The sequence below is a fragment of the Lissotriton helveticus genome, chromosome 3_1, assembly GCF_964261635.1.
Source record: "Lissotriton helveticus chromosome 3_1, aLisHel1.1, whole genome shotgun sequence".
In the NCBI taxonomy this organism is placed as follows: domain Eukaryota; kingdom Metazoa; phylum Chordata; class Amphibia; order Caudata; family Salamandridae; genus Lissotriton; species Lissotriton helveticus.
Window position 1 is genome coordinate 995960582 of NC_136061.1, and position 20810 is coordinate 995981391.

Below are 20810 nucleotides of genomic sequence, written 5' to 3' on the forward strand. Positions count from 1 at the left end.
CATTGATTTCTACACAACATTTTCTTGGCAAATGCTGAAGATTAAAACTGAGATTGAATACAATAGGCCCCATATTTTCTTGTGTATAAAAAAAATCACATTTTAACATATCATTGGTCTGAATGGATCTCGGGTGAGAGAAGCAGTCTAGTTATTAGATCGAATTTGACTTGGTCCATTGAAACCTTTAAGAATGATTGTGCTCAATGCAGACAAGAACTTGTTTGACTCCTAGCTACAGAAGTGCAATTATTTCAGCCCACAGAACACATTAGAGCTCTATGAGGGTGATAAACAAGCCAGAAAGGTTCTTGATTCATCCACTTTATGATCTAATTGGTCTTTCAAACATCAGGGACACATACTATCAACCAATCAATCAACCAAGAGGTACTTGTATAGCACAGCTTATCCCCTAAGAGGGTATCCAGGCGCTGTGCTGCAGGTATCAGTCAAAAACTCAGGTCTTGAGTCCCTTCTTGAAGTGGGTGAGCGAGGGTGTGGTGCAGAAGTGAAGGGGAGGGTGTTCAGGCTTTGACGGCGAGCGGGGAGAACGAGCATCCTCCGAGCAGAAGAGGCAGTACGTTGTATCTGTGCAAGGGCAAGTTGGGATGATTGGAGTTTCCTGGTGGGTCGGTGGAAATTTAACCAGTGGTTCATGTAGATGGATCCTTGGTCATGGAGGGCTTTGTAGGTGTGGCCCAGAAGCTTGAAATGGCATCTTTTCTAGACGGGGAGCCACTGGAAGTCCTTCATGTGGGGTGTGATGTGTGTCCTCCTGGTTAGTTTGAGGGCCAGTCTAGCACCTGTGTTCTGGATTGACTGGAGTCTTTGAATGAGTTTGATGGTGGTGCCTACATAGAGTATATTGCTGTAGTCTAGTCAGCTGATGATGGTGACCTGCGCCACCGTTTTCCTGGTGCTGATGGGGAGCCACCTGGAGACTTTGCTTTGAGTTGGTATCAGGTTGAGGAAATGGCATTGACCTGACGTTTTATGGAGAGTTCGCTGTCCAGGATGATGCCGAAGTTGCAGGCATGGTCTTTTGGCAGGGGGTGAGTCCGAGCTCCACCGGCCACAAGAAGTTGTTCCAGAAAGCGGCGTGTACGCCGAAGATCAGAACTTCAGTTTTGTCCGTGTTGAGCTTCAGGCACTTGTCCTTCATTCAGATCAAGATGTTCTTCAAATAGTTGTCGATGTTGGTCTTCGGCGAAGTCATCCTGATATTTTTAGGCAGGTCTGTACAGATGGCACTATGCTGAACTTTGGATATATGAAATTTCATTATACGTTAGGGGAGATGGAGAAACAAATGTATGAAGTATAAATTAATATATAATTCCCAGTGACATGCCACAGCAGACAGAAAAGCTATTTTCTCAGGTAAGGGACGGGACAACAAAGAAGAAGACTATAAGAGACAACTATGAGATTAACATTCAAACATTTTTTTGAACCTCTCAGTAGAAACAAAGAAAGGTTTTCAGAATTCAGAGATACATCAAAGAGCGATACATGCTATCAGTGCTGCATTTGGGGAAAAGCTAGATAGTTTAACAGGGTGTACCGAGGCATTCGAAAAAGCAGTAGATAAGCTAATTATTAAAACAGAAGAAAACACATTTTTTAGCATATGCGGTGAAAGAGCAGGTTTTAGGGGTTGTTCTCTAGTTAAAAATCTGACAAGCGAAAGAGGTCACTTTATATATACGATCAGTCATTTCCAAATCAATGCAGGATAGGCAAAGTGAGTTAGCGAAACAAAAAGATGAGTTCAAAGAGTTTGGTGGCAAAGGCTCAAATGAAATTCTCATCATTACTACGTGTCAAGTACAACAATGTGATGTATAATTTTAGGGAACCAAAAGAAGTGGATCAGTTCATTTAGCATTTGAAGACAAAAAAGGGGAAATGGAGATTTTTTTTCTTTGCCAAAATAATCAATCCTCAGACAAGCTTGAATGCACTAGGATAATGTTAAAAAGAGTAGAGGGGAGGGGATGCACTGGCTGAGGAGCATAAAGGAGACAATGGTAAACAAATTGGTTCTCCTTTATTTTTTAGGATAGTTCAGATTTTAGAGAGATATACACTTTCAATTAAAACGAAATCCAATTTGACTGAGGTAGAAAAAAGGCCAGACCAAATATTGTCAGTTCTAACATGCAATGTGAACGATTTGAGGATGTAAAAATCGTTTAATTTTCCTGCCCCAAAAAATCATTGTGCATCGAAAATGATTTTACAGGGAACCCAGTTCTTAAAAACTGAATTCACAGCACTTTTTAGTAAGCAAGATTGGCTGTTACAGATGCATGCACAAAATACAAAGGGGTGGCCGTATCGGTGAGACAAAAATCATTCGAGTGCAACTCTCCAGTTGTTATTGGAGATGACAATAACATTCTATTAGATAACATGCTAGATAGGTTCACAAATTGTAATCAAGTATGTTAACCAATATCACGTTTATGCTGATCTTTTTTTTTATAAAAGAGCTTGAGCTCTGCGATATTTGATGGTTAAAAGCAGATTACACTTTGCCATGGCCAGATTTAAGAGCTCCTGGCTCAGAGTGCTCTCCCAGCATCTTGATAATCTGCGCTGGAATAATCTTCCTCCCCACCTCAGAACCGTATTATACTCTCATTTTCGGAAAGCCTTGAAACCTCATTATTTTGCAAACCACCTTCCCTCTTTCTAGGCATCCGTTTTTGTCGGACTCTATAATTAGGCTCGCCTGTTATCTTCTCCTACTTTCCGTCCACTATCCCTAGCGCAAGATGCCTCTTGAAGAGAGCACACCCTCCAAAAAAAATAGCTCTGTGAGGTTCCTTGCTCTCTTATTGGATGTCAGAATGCACTTTCACATTGTCCTTTAGGTTTCTCTTTTTACATAATCTTGCACTTTACCTTTACAGTTATTATTTCGCCAACTGGATTGCATTTTGGGTAAGCCAAGGTATCCAAAATGAAACTTTGCTGAGTCTTCTGTTTGAGCATTGGGGAAGCACATCCACAGCTAACGTGCAGGGTCTGATTCACAAAGGTAGACTTACACTTTTGTGTAAGTCTACCATTTTTGGCATTTCACTAAGGAATTTTACAAATAGTATCTTTATGAATGTTGAGTCTCCACACTTGTGACGAGACTCCGCACATAAAAAAATAGGCAGTCGTAAAGATACTACTCTTAAAATTGCTTTGTGAATTTCAAAATATTGTTAGCTTACCCAAAAGTGTAAATTTACCTTTGTAAATAAGGCCCTTACTTTGTGGATTCTCCCACGACCCTTTGGTATTCACTGATAATGGTATATATCATATTGTGATGGAACAAATTGCAGGCACTTTCCTGATGTCTTGAACAGATTTTGGACATATTCAGTGGCGGCCGACGCTTATAAACAGTGGTGAGATGGGTGGAGAGGGGGGCGCGGGGTGAGAGAATAAAAAAAAGAAAAAAACCTTACCCCATGCTGCTTCTGCCGGCTCGCGCCTCTGAGCTCCTCTGCTTCCTGGTCCCAGCAGACACTGGGACAGCAGCAGACTCCCTGTGCAATCCCTGCACTGCACTCATGTTATGAGAGCAGCGTTGGGATTGGCCGGAGCTGGCTGGTTTGATGCTCCGCTCAGGACAAGGAGTCTGTGCTGTTTCTCCAACCCGGCTGTACCTAACTGTGCATGTCTGTTTGAACAGCCTAAGACAGCTGGTCAAACAGACATGCACAGTTAGTAGTGCACATCACTCCACCCCCCTCCATGGCCTGGCCTGGCCATGCCCAACCCCCTCACACACTGGCTCAGCCAGCAGCCGAAAAATAAAATGATATTCTATTTTCAGCTTCTGGCTGAGCCAGAGAGGCGACGCTCCTCTGCCATTGCAGAGAAGCTGCCGCTGCACATATTTCAAACAGAACGTAATGGTTCGTGTCCTGTACATATATATTGTAAGTGAATATATTGTAAGTGAATAAGGTATTCATCGCTCGATCGCGGTGGAGTTAAGGAATGAGACATAGATACAGTTGAATACTCCAGCCCTTTGGTATTCATTGATGTGGATGAAAAATTCTAGTTAGCAGTTAGTATGCGTTGATCAAATTGTTTTAATCAAATTAAAATCTTTCTTTTAGGAATGGAGTTCTTTCCTTGATAACCTAAAAGAGGAGGCGCGCAAGATTCTGCTGTCAGAGGATTACACAGATAAAGTCAATCTGAAATGTTCTACCGAAAGACTCAGTTCCCTGCAGACCACATTTTGGCAACTAATGCATGAAAGGGCAAACTTTTTGCAAGAAACGAATGACTTTTTCCAGAGTGCTAACAAGGTCGGTATACTTATTTTATTGAAATGTAAATTGGCTAGACCTTGTACTGTCAGTTTTAGATAAAAGCAGATGAAGAGTAACTAGAGGGCCCGTGTGTGCCTCTCTGTGAATTGGCATGCCCGATTTTGGGTGGTCAGACCTTTATATTATGCACATGGAGTCATGACATGGGTCACTCTTTATAAAATTCAAAGCATGGAAAATATAATATCTATAATTGAACTAAAGAACAGTTTATTTGCATATGGTCCAACTCCTTGACCCAGACGGCCACATCCTCCAAAACCAGCCAGTAGTCGATGCACGACTAGGCGTCTTGAGAGGTTCGTGATACACATGCCAGCAATCTTTTCACCATATCTCTCACACCAGACATCACACAGTGCCTGGTCAATCATAGTAGCCTGAAGTTATGCAGCTAAATGAGTGGATGGTTGGCGCCCAGTCTGAGATTTGTCCAATGTAGGGTTTAGCACAACAATAAAGCTCCCTCAAATGATTGTAGAACAGCCCAAGCCTAGGATTTTGTTCCAGGAATGATCACAAGATGTGTTTATGTTTTTTGTGATTATATGAGTTTGTTTGTGCATAGCTGTTATGTTTTTGAATGTATTTATTATAATTTGTGTTCAATTAATACACTGTTGAATGCACTATAAAGGAAAAATAAATTGCTCCAAAGATTGAGCTCACATATATATGGTTTCATTAAGTCATTGTAACTCAGTGTGCCATAACTAATTAGTGGGCTGTCCAAATAAAGCACTCTTGGCAGGGGCGGGCTGAGGCATGGGAGGGCAGGTGGACTGCTATGTGCGCTCCACTCCTTCAGTGCTCATGTGTGTTTGGCCGGCCGTCTCAGGCCGACCAAATCACACATGCACACTTAGGTTTTCTCCAGCCCAGCTGCATTGAGCAGCCGGGATGGAGAAATCCCACAAACTCCCTGGCCTGAGCGGAGTGTCTTTCTAGCTGGCTCAAGCCAATCCTCGCGCAGCTCTGCAGTACAGCGATTGGATGAGAGTCTGTCCCAGGTGCTGCTGGGACCAAGCAGGAAGTAGAGAGGTGGTGCGACGCTGGAAGACGGCTGGCGCCTAAAGGTAAGTTTGAAAAAATAAATAAAGTATTTCTACCCCTCGCGACCCCTACTGCAACCCCTCTTGCGTTCCCTCCACCCGCCCTACCACCCTTTGTTTATGACAGCTGCCACTGAGTACATTGCAATGTGCGCTTCTCCAATCCAGCCATACCAATGCCTAGTGCGAGAGTTCTCAGTGAGATGGAGCTCCTGGAGGAAGCTAATATCCACTTTGTGTCTTCCAAAGTAAGTGAATATCTGCTGGGCCTTGCATGCGGAGGAGCGCTGAGTATACAGAAATAGATGGATCCCACCAATCCCCTGCCAAGAGCGGTGAGTCTGGGGAAGAGCACACCCATGCATGACGGAGGATAGCCTTCCAGTGTGCTGCCCACACGTCTACTAAGAAGCGCGTTAGTGAGTGTGAAAGCTGGGTGCCAGGCGGAAAGGGGGAGGAACCCGGCAAGGCTTCTGCTGGCTACACTGAAAATTACAGGCCATCAGCACGAGAGTTCTATATAACTCTGAGGGCCTTCTCGACTTGATGTGGAGGTAGGGCCTTCTACAGGGGCCTTCACGGTCGAACTCGGCGCCTGTGTAGGCCGTAGTCTTTAGAACACTCTGGCCACGAAAAAAAATGTCCAAACAGAGTAAAGGGGCAGGAGACTGCAGAGCGTTCCCCACGAACTGCAGCTGCACTGTACTGCGACCTACGGACCATGGTAAGAAGAGCGCTAGCTGAGATGGCCCATAGAGCGTATATACGATTGAACAATATCCACAGGTGAAATGCAGGGTATAGATGAGGAAGTTACCCCAAACCCTGCTAAGTTTGACAGGGAGATATAGAGAGCAAAGATTACACAATAGATCGAACCCCACTGGGAGCACCCCTCTTCTGATCACTAGATGGGGCTGGCATGAAGAGGAAAACAACACAGCACGCAGATGGGTGGAAGGGGAAGAAACTGAGGCCTAAGAACAACGCCCCGCTGTCCACGAACTCATAGTAGCAAACATTACAACACACGTAATACCCATGGCGAGGGCCAGGGTCAAAAAAGATTGTTCGGTGAAGGACATGTTAGTGAAACAGTCACTGACAGGTAACCCCGCGAGCGGCTCAGTGGGGAACGAAGACCATAAAGAAGGGGTAGAAGCTGCCGATTCCCCAGCAACCAAGGCCTTTATGACCTTGCTCTTCACTTCTCTTCATGAAGATCTCCTGGCGATGCAATCCCATTTATCAGCTGACCTAAAACATGTGCGGAAAGACCTAGACGAAGTAGGAGACCGGATCGCGACCTTGGAAGAACGGGAATCCAGCAGAGATGAAGAGACGGAGATGATGCAGCAAGAGATCCTGCTACTAAGGGAGAAACATATCAACTTACAGGCGGCCGCTGAGGATCTAGAAAATCGCTTAAGGAGAAACAACATGCGCATCCGGGGAGTCCCATCACAAACCAAAGGGGAAGACATTTGAGCGTACGTCCTTGCTCTCTTCAGACATGTGTTGGGAGACGAGAGCCCCTCGGATATACAGATCGACAGGGTGCATTGAGGGGGACTGCCCAAAAGCAACAAAGCCCCCAGCCAGATATGTTGGTGTGCGCACACGATTTTTCAGATCAAAGAAACTATCATCCGACAAGCGAGAAACGCTCACCCAGTACAGTTCAGAGGCCATACGCTGCTCTTCTTCCAGGATCTCTTCTTGACTACACTATTCAAACGCAGAGAATTCTGACCTGTCACCATGCATCTTAGAGAAAAAGGGAACCTGTAATAATGGGGGCCCTTTTTGCATCATATTCAGACACAAAGAAAAGTTGTGGCAGATCAAATCCCTGAAAGAGGCCAGCGAGGTGCTGGGCCTTGGTACAGAGGCCTCCCAGGAAGATTGCAGCAGGCGCATGAGGAGGGACACCATGAAGGACTCGTTGAAGCAGGATTGGGGGTGCCGCCACCGGCCACAAACCAGATCTTGAGATGATAGCAAGCAAGAGAAAAGCAGTGATTGAAGGTCTGGCTAAATGACCAGAACGTCCAGTTTCCCCCTGACTGGTTCCTCTGGGGCCCCAGGAGCTCATGGGCAGGTTGTCGCTGGAAGACCCCCAAAGCAAGTCAGTTCCTTTCTTTTTCTGAGTCGACTAGGCGACTCAAGATAACACTTCCTCGTGAGGATGACGGAAGGAAGCCAACGCACTCCCCCAGAAAATTTCTTTACCTTTGACGAACAATCGTCGCCTGCTGTGTTACAAATGTTTGTTAGCTTTTGCTGGAAAAGGACTCATTGGGGTTTGTTTGGTATGGGTTTTTATTTGTGTTCACATTCTCCTCCGCACCAATGTCTGATAGTATGGTATAGAAGTTACTGTAAGGGGTATGATGGCTCATTTTGAGTTAGCGCCATGCAGAGCTCAGGTGGATACAAGCACTTGCACCCCCTTAAACACAATCTATGGGTAGGATCCTGAAGATTGTAAGCCTCAATGTTAGAGGCCTTAACCATCCAGTAAATCGCTCAGCGATCCTGTCCCTATTAGAAAATTCCAGGGGGGGCATCTGCCTCCTAAAGAAAACCCACCTCTTGCAGCAAGATACCCATCACATGCGCTCCCGAAGGTTTCCCCACCAACTATGGTCCTCCAACATGTAATCAGATTACGGAAAAACTTCGAAGGATGGATTTATCCTGGGACTTAACCTTGAAAATTCGAGTTGTGAATAATCTTACATACCACTATGAAGAAATCTGGAATGTAATATACTTCTACTAGATTGTATGATTTCTGAACATTGCAACTATCCTTGAGAAAGCCCTGGCTCAATCTGCCACATAGGGTGAAACACGTGGCGACTGTCCCCTTTTTTCCTAACTACATGCCATAAAACAGTGGAATGGTTTTGAAAAGTGATGAATGGAAATAAAATATCTACCTTCACTCAACTCCACCTGGACTGCTATGTTGTGTTACAAAAAAAAGGAATTAACCTAATGAAAAAACAGACCGACTGAAGGGAGGAACACATGCTTACACCCATACTCCTACTTGTCAATACGAGACTGAAAGGTCCAGAGCCTTGAGCTGCGTTACTCCTAAGACTCAGAGGAATTTACATCTAACACCAGGATCTCTGGACCGTCCTTTTTCCCTGAACATATCTCCAGAGTGTTGGGCCCAGTTATGCAGGATATTCCGAAAATATATCATAGTATACCGCAACGCGAAACAGCGTACAAACTTATCTCACATTGGTACTTTACCCTGGTCCACCTACACCAGATGTTACAGAATTTCTGGAGATGTCAGGCTGACAGAGGGGACTTTCTACATATTTTTTTTTTAAAACAATTTTTATTAGTTTCATTACACAGTACATACAGACATTTGGCATGGGTGAATTTCAAGGTTGCAATCGTCCAATAGTATTCGTATGGTAAAACCATTCTGCTCATAACTCCTGTTACTCTAAACCTCTTTAATAGTACATACCCACCCCTCCCCCAGATCTTTCAATCCCCTTCAGAGTCACTATCCGAGCTATCATTGTCCGAATCGGTAACAGGGTCACAGCTATCCCCTCTGTATGTGTTCCAGTTAGACCATATGCCTGTCCATTTGCGAGGGCATTTCCTGTTTTTATATACAGCTCTTTCAGTAATCATGGTCGTATCCATGTCTCTGCACCAGGCAGTCAAGGAAGGAGGCTCCACCGCCCCCCACTTTTGAGCCACATTTCTTTTCGCTACCATGAGGCCCAGTGTTACCCAGGTCTGCCCATAGCGAGACAAGTCATTTGGTGTCCAGATGTGGAGGAGGCACCATTGCGGTTCAGGCAGCAGGGAGACATTTAGTGTTTGAGATATTGTGCGTAGGACCCTGCGCCAATATTCCGCTAGTTGAGGGCAATCCCAAATTGTGTGAAAAAAAGTTCCCTCCTGTCCACAGCCTCGCAAGCAATTTGGATGTTCCACCCTACCTATGCTGTGAAGTGTGGGTCTGGTGAGGTATGCCCTGTGTAAAATTTTGAATTGTACCAGTCGGAGCTTGGCTGATATTCCCACCTCTTTAGGTGAGGCGAGTGCCATCTGCCATTCTATCTCATCCATAGCCCCGATGCCCGTTGACCATTTCTCTTTAAGTGTCGTTGTGGGGTCTGACATATTGTTTAGTAGTTTGTTATATGTGAGGGACGTGGCTCGTTTAGGCATAAAATCCGTGAGGAGTCTATCTTCTAATGGAGATGCCTCCGGTAAAGTCCCGGTCCGTGGAAGAGCTGTTAGGAGTGCGTGCCTGATTTGTATATAACGGTATGTCTCCGTTGGCGCCAGTTCATTTCGCTGTCTAAGCTGGTCGAATGGAATAATCGCCCCTTTGTCCCATAGGTCCCCCACTGTGGAGATACCTATGGTATCCCAGCGATCGAAACCCTTGCTGTTTCTGAGATTCCCTAGCTGTTTCGCATCCCACAGTGGTGTGAGCTTGGTTACAACCCCATTCCAACCTAGTTGTGCCTGAGCTGTATACCACAGCATAACAGTATGTTTGGTTGGGCCCGCTAGTGTCAATGCACGCCGTCTGTTATACAGGGCAGCTAACACGTTGTCAGAGCCTCGTTGCGCTCGATCTGCCATATATGCTGGGTCTGATTGTGGGGCATGTATCCATTGATTTATCACTTTGAGGTGGGCAGCCCAGTAATAAAGACGTAAGTTAGGGAGCGCTATGCCGCCATCGTACCAACTGCGGCATAGTTTAACTTGTGCAATTCGGGCCGGTTTGTTGCCCCACAGGAGTGTGGATATTTGTGTTGTTATTTGCCTAAAATATTTGACGGGAACCTGGTATGGCGTGTTTTCCAGTGCGTACAGGAATCTGGGCAGGGCCATCATTTTAAATAATGCCGCTTTCCCCAATAATGTCAGCGGCAGCGATTCCCAGTGCGTCACATCTCTTCGCAGTCGGTCCAGCGGGGGAACCAAAGTTTTAGCAAAGAAGGTCACTGGGTCTCTTGCAATGTGTATGCCCAGATATTTAAATGTTTCCTGGGAAACTGCCAGTGGACAGCCAGGAGGAAGCCGCGGTGTCAGGCCATTTAAAGGGAAGAACACCGTTTTATCCCAGTTTATAGTGTATCCCGAGATTCGTCCAAATGTGTCGCAAATTCCAAATAAGATCGGCAGGGTGTTTTCAGGGTATGTGATGTAAACTAAGATATCATCCGCATACAGCGATATACGGTCTTCCCAACCCTCCGCCCTGGTAATACCACGGATAAGAGGGGCACTACGGATCTGCGCCACTAACGGCTCCAAAGCCAGGGCAAAAAGGAGTGGCGACAAAGGGCACCCTTGTCGTGTCCCTCTCGTTAATGTGATGGTGCGTGATAGTCGCCCGTTCACTGCCACGCGTGCCACTGGTTCTGTGTAAAGGAGCCGGATCCACGCGCAAAATTTAGGGCCAAACCCCAAATACGGGAGAACCGCAAAAAAGTAGGGCCACTCCACCATGTCGAAGGCCATCTTGGCGTCTAAGGAGAGGACCGCTGCTGTATCTGTCAGAGTGTGTTCCCTCGCCAGCACACTATGTAAACGCCTGAGATTTAATGCCGTATTTCTGTTTGGCATAAAGCCCGACTGATCCGGGTGAATTAAATTGAGAATATGTGTTTGTAATCTATTTGCAATTAGTTTATTTGAAATAGGGCGATAAGATAAGCATTCAGTTGGGGGCTTCCCCGGTTTTGGGATAGCCACGATGGTGGCCATTCGTTGGTCCAAAGGCAGCGTGCCTTGTTCCAGGCTGTCGTTGTACATAGCTAGTAGGTGTGGGCTGAGTAGGGGTGCTAGGAGTTTGTAAAGCTCCATTGGGATGCCGTTTGGGCCCAGCGCTTTGCCGGATTGAAGGGATTTGATTGCTTCTCCGATTTCCTCTGCAGTGAGGTCAGCTTCTAGCTCCTCAGAGGTCTCGGAGTCGAGTCTGGGCATCTCTACTGCCCGCAGGAATGTCGCGTCTACGACTTCTGTGGCTGATGATGAGGATGCGTACACCTTACTGAAATGAGTGGCTAGTTCCTCCACAATCTCCCCTGAGTCTGAGGTGTAGGGCCCTGCTGCTGTTTGAAGTTGTGCAATAGTGCGGTTACCCATTTCCCTCCTGTCTAACCACGCCAACAGCCTCCCAGCTTTGTCGCCGATATCATAGATTCTATTCTTTGTTGCTGTGTAAGCTGTCACTGTTTCTAGCCTGAGGTATTCCTTGTGTTGTTGTTGCTTTAACAAAAGATCTCGAGCCGATTCTGGTGTGGGATCGGTCGAGTGGGTAGAGTCAGCTACCTGGAGCTCTTGTTCAAGAGTCGTGAGCTCCCTTTGCTTGGCACGCTTGTGTTCCGTTGTGGAGGAAATGGCCTGTCCTCTGAGGACTGTTTTGTAGGCTTCCCACAATATAGTTGGGGAGCTTACTGAGGTTTCGTTCTCGGTGAAGAAGTGTTTTGTAGTGTTACGGAGTTCCTTACGTATTGGCGGTACTTGTAAGTAGCTTGGATATATCGGGTACAGTCGTGTGGTGTGTGAGGAGGTAAGCTTCAGAGTCACTGGGGAATGATCCGAAATTCCTCTCGGGCCGATAGTGATGTTTCCTACACTAGAAAGGATGGAGTCCTGGGCCAAGAAATAGTCCAATCTGGACAGACTGTCATAGGCAGCCGAGTGAAAAGTGTATTGCCTCTCTAATGGATGTCTATGTCTCCAGACGTCTGTTAATCCCAGCGCCTCCACAAAACTTCGTAAGCGGGAGACCCCATTGGATGTCGCCCGTACTGGGTGTCTGTCTACACTAACGTCTATCGTGGCGTTGAAGTCCCCACCCACAAGTAGGTCTCCACTTGGCAGTGACAATAGGAAGTCGCTAAGGGCCGGAAGTGCCACCAATTGTAGAGCCGGGGGGATATATACTGACACTACATTTATTAGTCTGCCCTCCCATTGACCGTGGACTGCTGCAAACCTACCCTGGTCGTCATGTTTAGTTTGTTTGATTATAAATGGGGAGTTTTTTCTCATTAAAATACCTGTTCCCCTAGACCCCCGGAGAATTCTGCATGCACCGCCATTTTGAACCCCAATCGAAACATTGATTTACATACCGCCCCCGTGAGGTGAGTCTCCTGTAGGAGTACCAGGGTAGGGGCTTGACGTTTTAGTGCGCGAAGAACCAACCCTTGTTTAATTTTATCCCCTAACCCGTGGACATTCCATGTGATCACTGTGAGTGGGGCCACAGGGGTCATTTGACTCGAGCTTTGTGTGTTACAGCAGGGTGTGTCCACCATTTTGTCAAAGTGGAGTGAGAGACGAGTAACGCAACCTTGTTGTGCCTGGTGAGAAGGCACCATGCCGCCAGCCCCATGCTTTGTAATCTTGTCTGTGTGTAACTCTAACGAAAAACTCGAAATTACGAACTCCCCCACCCCTCAATACCTCCCTCCTCCCTGCCTCCCTGCCTACGGACTCAGAACTGCCCGCCACCCCAACTCAGCAGAGTGCTCTATCCCAAGCCCCAACAGTGTACTTGCGTGTCGGGGTTACAGAGTCCGAAGTGAGTGTGACCCCTCCCTTGCGGGTGGGCCCGTTTCTGCCCCATGTCCAGAGCCGGCTTATAACAAACTTCTTTCTGCATCCGCAGTCTACTAAGTGAAAGTCCTCGCCTTTTCAGCCTGATTCCCTTCAGTCCAGAGCCTCCTTGATCCGGGTTCTGTGAGCCCTCCTCGTTGGGAGTGAAGAGTTCGGGGCTACCCATCCCTGCTTCATCTGTGTGGCGGCTGCGATCTCGTCCCCCATGACGGAGTCCATCTTTCTTCCTCCAACCTTCAAGCCAGTCGTACGCCGCTTCAGGAGTCTCAAAGAACCAAGTCTTCCCCTCTGCAGCCACTCTGAGCCTCGCCGGGAACAGCATTGAGTAGGATATCTCTCGCGATCGCAAGACTTTTTTGACTTCCAGAAAGCTGTGACGCCGTTTTGACACCGCTGCAGTGTAGTCAGGGAAGAAGGAGATCGAAGAATTCTGTAGGCGGATTTGCGGGGAGATTCGTGCTGTCTGGAGAACGACATCCCTGTCTCTGAAATTGAAGAGGCGCACCAGCACCGTTCTAGGGGGCGCCCCTGGCTTAGCCTTTCCGCCTGGCACGCTGTGCGCCCGTTCTACTGAGAAGAATGTGGAAAGCCCCTTGGGCTGTAGTCTAGTTTTTATCAGGTCTTCAACGAATAAGTCCATAGCCTGGGTGCCTTCACTTTCCGGAATACCTAAAATTTGCACATTATTGCGGCGAGAGCGCCCTTCTTGGTCGTCCAGCTTCTCGGCCAACATTTTGTTTTCAGTCTCGAGTCGGGAGACCGTTTTTGCTAACGCCGCTGTGTCGCCCACTAGTGATTTAGTGGTATGTTCCACCTCCGCCACTCTGGTGGTGATTTTTTGGAAGTCAGCACAGAGTAATGAGACGTCTGTGGAAATGGAGCCCACAGTAGTTTGCACCGCGGCCAGCGCCGCCATTATTTCCTCCAGTGTAACTTTTTTTGGCGCTCCTTCACCCTGCGCTCCGCCTGACGAGGTCCTCCCTTCCTGCAATGGGGGAAAGTCTTTATTGTAGGCATATTTGTCCAGTTTGGCCTGCGTCGTGAGGTTTCTAGGACCTCTGCCTGACATTTTGGCACACCGAGTCAGTTGCAGGGGGATGAGACGCTATCTACAATGTGTGCAGGCGGAACCTGAAGTCTCTGCAATGTGTTGCCCCCTATTCGTCTTCGTGCGCTATAATCCTGAGCAACTGGTTTGGGCAGACGAACGCCGGTGCCTGCAGGGGTCTTTTACGTGCGTGCCCCTTGAGTCTCTTTGGCGCCTTTCGTAATTCTGTGTGTGAAGAGCGTGGTTCGTTTCGCCCCCCTTGGTCCGGTCTTGATTATTTAGTGTGCCTGTTCCCACCTTTCAGGCTTCCGGCTTTATTGTAGAGCCCCCACTGTGGCTCGCCGCAAGGTTTCCTGCGTGCTGGGTAGTTATTGGTCCCCTGCGCGAAGTGCGCCTTAACTGTACCGCCGCTCGCGGAACCAATTCCGTTTGCGCAGGCACTTGAGGCCCCGGTTGCAGTTTCCGGTCTAGGCCTTCTGTCGGCAGTCGCCGGGGAATGCGGTACGTTTTTGGGGCTGCTCCACTGCAAGTCTCAGCAGTGGGGTGCCTTCATGCTGGTGCGGGCCTCCCACTGTGGTCCTTCGGTGCCCGGCCGGGCCTGCGGATCGCTGCCCCACCTGCGTCCACCGTCCCGCGCTGCGGGCTCTTTTGTGCGCTCCCACCTCTGTGTCTTGTTGTTTCAAAGGGCCGCGGGGAACTGTCACGCCAGCCTGCCGTTTCCGACTCTTCGACTGAGTTCCGGCGATGTCTCTGCCACACTTCGTCCCGGGGAGTCTCCGGGCCTGTAGATCACTCGAGGCCCCGGCTTCTATCACAGAGGTAGGCCCCTTTCTCCCGGCCTCGAGTTGCTCCGGATCACTGCTGCGGATTTTCACCGGAATTGCTGTCAGCAATGCCGCTCGATCACGGGCAGTCACGGGTGCTCCAGCCTCCCGGTAGTTGACAGGATAAGTAGTCGGATTGTCCAGGAGGGTCACTTCAACCTCGGAGCTCTCTCAGCAAGCGCCCATTTTCATCGGCTGCAAGCCACGCCCCTGACTTTCTACATATTTGATGGTCTTGCCCGAGCCTTGAAATGTTTTGAAGAGATTCTCAATCATATAAAGGATGTAGTGGGTTTCCCTATCCCCTCCTCCCTGATGATTACCCTATTAGGCATTAGGTCCCTGACATTGACCGCTATGACGTATTCAGACTGGCGTTTGATACTACAGATGCTGGGAGCAGCCAGGCAATCCATAGCTTTATTCAGGAAGAAACCCCACCCCCTCCGGTGGCCACATGTTTCCTCCGTTTGTGGCATGTTCTAGCCCTTGAATTGCTTACTGCACGCATCAACCACACGGATGCCAAATTCACCCACGTATCAACCACACGGACGCCAAATTCACCCGCGTCTGGCAGCCACTAATTTCTCTAAGATGGAGCACACTCGATTAGTCCCCCCTAGACTACAAGCTTTGCAACTGTCTGATGATTCTCTTGAACCTTATGTGAGGGGTCATCTGCAGGATCCCTCTGAACCACCACCCCTGTAGGAGAGGCCTTACCTCTTCATTTATGTCAGGACCTTTGACACCCCCTCCAACAGCAGGTTATTTTTAATACAACCTCCCCTGCTCCCTCACTTGGTTGATTGGTTTAACCCTCCTTTCTTTTTCTTCTTCTCCTTATTGTTTCCTTTTGTTCAATGTGGGTGATGTGCCCCTGAAATCTCTCAGTTTGGAATATTGGTTCGCCTAGCACATGAAAAAGGTGAGCAGGGTATGCTGTATGTGGCTTTACATAAATCACCTAATTGTGTTGGCAAGGACAAGGATTCATAAGATTTTAGCGATGTTAGATGTTTTCCTTTGATCTTTCCTGAATTAAGAGAGACGCCTGTTACCTTAGAACGGGATGTAGCATATTGTTTCGCTTTTTGTTTTAGTTTTCTTCCTTTCCTCTGCAGCACAGGTTTCAGTGATAATGTATTGACTCCTTCCTTTCTGGTTTACTCGAAATGTTCTGACATCTAAATTGAGAGATGATATTCTTATTATGCCTTTTTGATGGGGTTACATTGCTTTAATTTGTAGGACCTTTTTCCTGTGTCATGTGTTCAATAAACAAAAGATGCTAGAAGTAATACAGTGCATACTGATCGGGACATGGCAGGAGTGTTCCAAACTTTCTATCAAACAATGAATTCTGAACTGGATGCGGCCCAGCCCCCACCTATTATATATCTACGAGATATATCAGTGACCAAACTCCCAGAGGTGCTTGCAGAACAGCTAGATCAGAAAATCCATATAGAAGAGGTAATAAAAGCAATTGCACGTCTCCAGCTTCATAAATCACCAGGCCCCTATGGGTTCACTGCACAAATGTATAAAATGTTCTGCCCAGAATTGACACCCCTGTTGACGTGCTTATTTAATTCCTTCCTAGAGACAGGCTCACTAACAGATTCTATGCTGGAAGCCTCGATATTTGTCATCCTTAACCCAACAAAAGATCTGATGGATTGTGGTTCATACCGTCCTATTTCTTTATTAAATATTGATGCCAAAATATTTGCTGGAATTCTAGCGGCCTGGTTAAATAATAATAATAATAATAATAATAAAACCACTTGTAGAGCGCCTGGTTACACTATAACAGTGTGTCCCCGCGCCAAGAAATACTACAGTACCCAGAGGAGCAAAAGTCCGGGCCAGTCTGCGTCCTAGGCGGCAGGAAAAAGTTAATGCTTTGGAAACAGGTGGGTTTTTAGTTTAAATTTAAATCTTGTTTCTGAGGGTTCCATACGCAGGTCAAGCGGGAGATTGTTCCAGTGCTTGCTCGCAAGGTAGCGAAAAGAGCTACCTCCCATCCTGGTCCTGCGTACACGAGGGAGCTGAAATAACATCGCTCCAGCAGATCTGAGGTTCCGGGTGGGGCGATGAATGGTCAAAAGGTTATGAAGGTAACTTGGCCCCTTTCCCTGGGCAATGCGATGAGCAAAGCAAAGAGCCTTGAACTTAATGCGCTCCTCAATGGGGAGCCAGTGGAGTTTACGTAGTGCTGTTTTACCAGAAGCCCTACGTGGGAGGTTCAATGCCAGGCGGGCCGCGGCATTTTGGACACATTGCAATTGATGTAGGCCTTTTCTGCTTAGTCCTAGAAGGAGAACATTGCCATAGTCCAAGTGTGGAGTAACTAAGGCATGAATAAGTGACTTCCTGGCACTGATAGGGCGTAGATATAGGACTTTATGGAGAGTTTTTAATATTCCGTAACATTTACCTGTGATTTTGCTAATTTGTTGCTTAAAGGAAAGTTCCGCATCCAGCCATATTCCTAAATTCTTAACAGAGTTTGCAGGGCGGGGGATCTCCCCCAATTCTGATGGCCACCAGGCCTGCGACCAGGCGGAGGGAGATTTACCAACTATCAATAATTCTGTTTTAGCGCCATTGAGGCGTAGGCAGTTGTTATCCATCCACCCCGCCACAGAACGCATATAGTTGGAAAAATTGGTGGCATCCTCTGTCTGATTGTGGGTAAGTTTAATTATGAGTTGGGTATCGTCAGCGTATGTGACGATATCCACACCAAAAGTTTCCACAATATGGGCAAGGGGCTCCATGTAAAGATTGAATAGCGTGGGGCTCAAACTTGATCCCTGTGGAACCCCATGCCTCAGTTTGCAAAGGGATGATTTATAAGGAGGGCAATGTACCTGGAAACTTCTATTTTCTAGAAAGGATGTAATCCATTTCAGGGCTTGCCCATTTACTCCCAAATCTGAGAGGCGAGACGGCAGCGTTGAGTGCAGCACGGTATCAAAAGCTGCACTAAGATCTAATAAAACCAACGCTGCTGTCTGCCCCTCATCTGCAAGTTGTCTCAAATGTTCTGTGGAGGAGAGAACCGCTGACTCCGTGGAGTGGCCTGCTCTGAACCCTGATTGCGTGGAGTGCAGAAGGGAGTTCTCCTCCACGAATTTCATAAGTTGCCTGTTTACTATCTTCTCCACAACTTTCCCACAGAAGGGGAGAAGAGAGATAGGACGGAGATTTTGTAATTGAGAGATGTGTGTGTTAGCTTTTTTTTCAGGGGTATTACTTGTGCCCTTTTCCATGCATCTGGTACATAGCATTCCTGAAAAGATAGGGTAATCAAGTGTTCTATCTGCTCAATCATACAATCAATGACTTCCTTACAGCGATTGGGGGTAATCACATCCAGGGGGGAGCCGGACTGAATGCCATTAATGATGTTGAGCAGGTCTGCCCTATCAGGAATTGTAAAATGAGTCAGATGGACCTTGGTAGCAGGGTCACTTCTCCCTACCAAATCGCCGGTCGGCGTGCTATCTATAAAGGTAGCGTGTAATGAATCCACTTTTTTTATTAAAAAAATCTGCGATATCATTGCATATTTCCTTAGTGTAAATATCTTGGGCCTCAAGTCTAGTGGGGGCCGTGAGCTCTTTATAAATTAAAAAGAGTTCCTTAGCGGGATTTTTGGCAGATTCAATACGCCCTTTAAGGTGAGCGCCTTTGGCTGCTCTGACAAGTTTGTGATAGATTTTTAATTCCCTCTTATAGTTCAGCTTATCTTCTGAATTATAATTTTTCCTCCAGCTCCGTTCAGTGTGTTTGCATTTAGCTTTGGCTTCTTTGAGTTCTATAGAGAACAGTTTTGTTTTTCCTGACGGGAGGCTTGGATGTCCACGGTGCTACTGTATCCAGAGCCTTAGACACCCATTTCTCATAGTCATCCCATGCCTTAAGCAGGGTGTCGCTGGGAGGAGGTGGTTCTTCAAGTAGGGCAGATTTAAAGTTTTCTTGCGTAAACTTCTTCCAGTTTCTGTGTTTCAGAGGCCTAGTTTTGATCGCACTGCAGTCCAGGGGGCTGACTTCAACTTCAAAAGGAATAACAACATGATCTGACAAAGGAATTTGCAATGGTGTGGCAATTTTGATTCCTTCCCAGTTTGCAAAAATTGGATCTAAAAGGTGGCCACATTGATGCGACGGGGCTGTGGATTGCAGTTTGAGTGACCTAGATTTCAATGCTTCTACCACATCCTGTGCTTCCTTACAGCTAGGATTTTCAAAATGAAGATTGAGATCTCCTAATACAAGAAATTTCTTATACCGAAGAGTATGCTGAGTTATCAGCTCTGTCAATAGATTGCAGAACTGTGAGGCCTTACCTGGAGGTCGATATAGAAGGAGTCCATTAATAATATTTTTGGGGTTAACTTTTATCGTGAAGAAACCGCCTTCACAATTGGGCAACGTGATCTTTTCTAAAGTGCATTGTAGCTCACTTCTATAGATCATTGCAAGCCCCCCCCCCATTTGCCTTTCTCTGTCGATTCTAAGAAGGCTGTAACCTGGGGGGACAGCTTCTTGGGTTTCAGGGGTAGAGGCCTCGTCTAGCCATGTCTCTGTTAGGAAGAGCACATCCAAATTGCCATCTAATGCAAGATCGTGTATCTCTAATTTGTATTTTTTGAGAGATCTACAATTTAACAAAATACATTTCGTATTTATCAGTCTCCCCTCATCTTTCCTCCCGCCCCCTATGGAATAACCGCAAGTCACACAGTGCGGCATAGGAAAATCTATTGTCATAGCATGACGGCAGTTATTATTAACAATGGGGCGAAGGGCAAGTAGGTCACTGATAGTATACCTAATTAGTGTCGTCTGTCCATTGTTGTCGAAAAAATGGGCAGGGATACTGGCCCCGTGCCCCGGTCTGCCGCGGACGGGCGCAGACTGGCTTGCCTTTGGCGCGCCTTCGGCGCGCCGCCGGTGCGCCCGCTGCACGGACGGGGAGGTGTCATCTTTTTATCCCGTGTGAGGCGGGGCTGATTGACCCGGATCAGGCTGGTTTCATTCCTACCCGACAAAGAGGGGCCAATACAAAACGGCTGCTCGATCTCATGGATGTCATACATCGATCACAGAGAGAGGTGATACTCCTCTCCATCGACGCCGAAAAAGCATTCGACCGGGTGCGGTGGTCCTAACTCTTTGACACGCTATTACACTTTGGTTTCAGAGAGGGCTTCATCAAGTGGGTTAGTTGCATATATAAATCTTCACAAGCCTTTGTTCTAGTCAATGGAGTGTCCTCAAACAAATTTCCCATAGCAAGAGGTACCCACCAATGATGCCCTTTATCACCACTTCTCTTTGCACTATATCTTGTGCCATTTGCACAAAGCATTCGGGATGACCAACAGATCAAAGGCATCTGTTTGGAGCGAAGACTCATACCATTAGTCTATACGCAGATGACGTAATTATTTCTCTCGCACAGCTGCAGACGTCTCTCCTGGCCCTTTCGGCAGCATTCGAAAAATGTTGAGGGGTGTCGGGATTTAAGGTAAATCTAAGTAAATTGCAGATCTTGAACCTTTCAGTAGCTCCTGTCCAAAGAAACCTGTTGAGAAGAACATTTCCACTGACATGGGGTGAGCAGGCATACCCTATTTGGGCATTGCATTGGCTCCTACTATATCCAACACAGTAGCCCTAAACTACGCAGCCCTTGTGAACAAGACCACACAAGCCTTGAGCTGCTGGGGCCATCTGGGGCTGGCGTGGTTGGGGAAGAATAGCGGCTGGTAAAATGATGGTCTTACCGCGCATTCTATATACCTTCCAGACCTTCCCTCTAACTCCACCCCCAAAAGCAATGCGCTCTTTACAACTGGCCATTAATAGA

General features: G+C 47.1%; 1 protein-coding gene across 3 annotated transcripts in view; it reads left to right on the forward strand.

Annotated features, from left to right (window-relative positions):
• Window positions 1-20810, forward strand: part of CCDC141 (coiled-coil domain containing 141) — an 808330-nt gene that overhangs the window by 409043 nt on the left and 378477 nt on the right. For all 3 annotated transcript variants that reach the window (XM_078681492.1, XM_078681494.1, XM_078681493.1), the window contains exon 7: window positions 4137-4331. In XM_078681492.1, the coding sequence (XP_078537618.1) occupies window positions 4137-4331 (195 nt within the window). The remainder of the gene's footprint in view (window positions 1-4136; window positions 4332-20810) is intronic.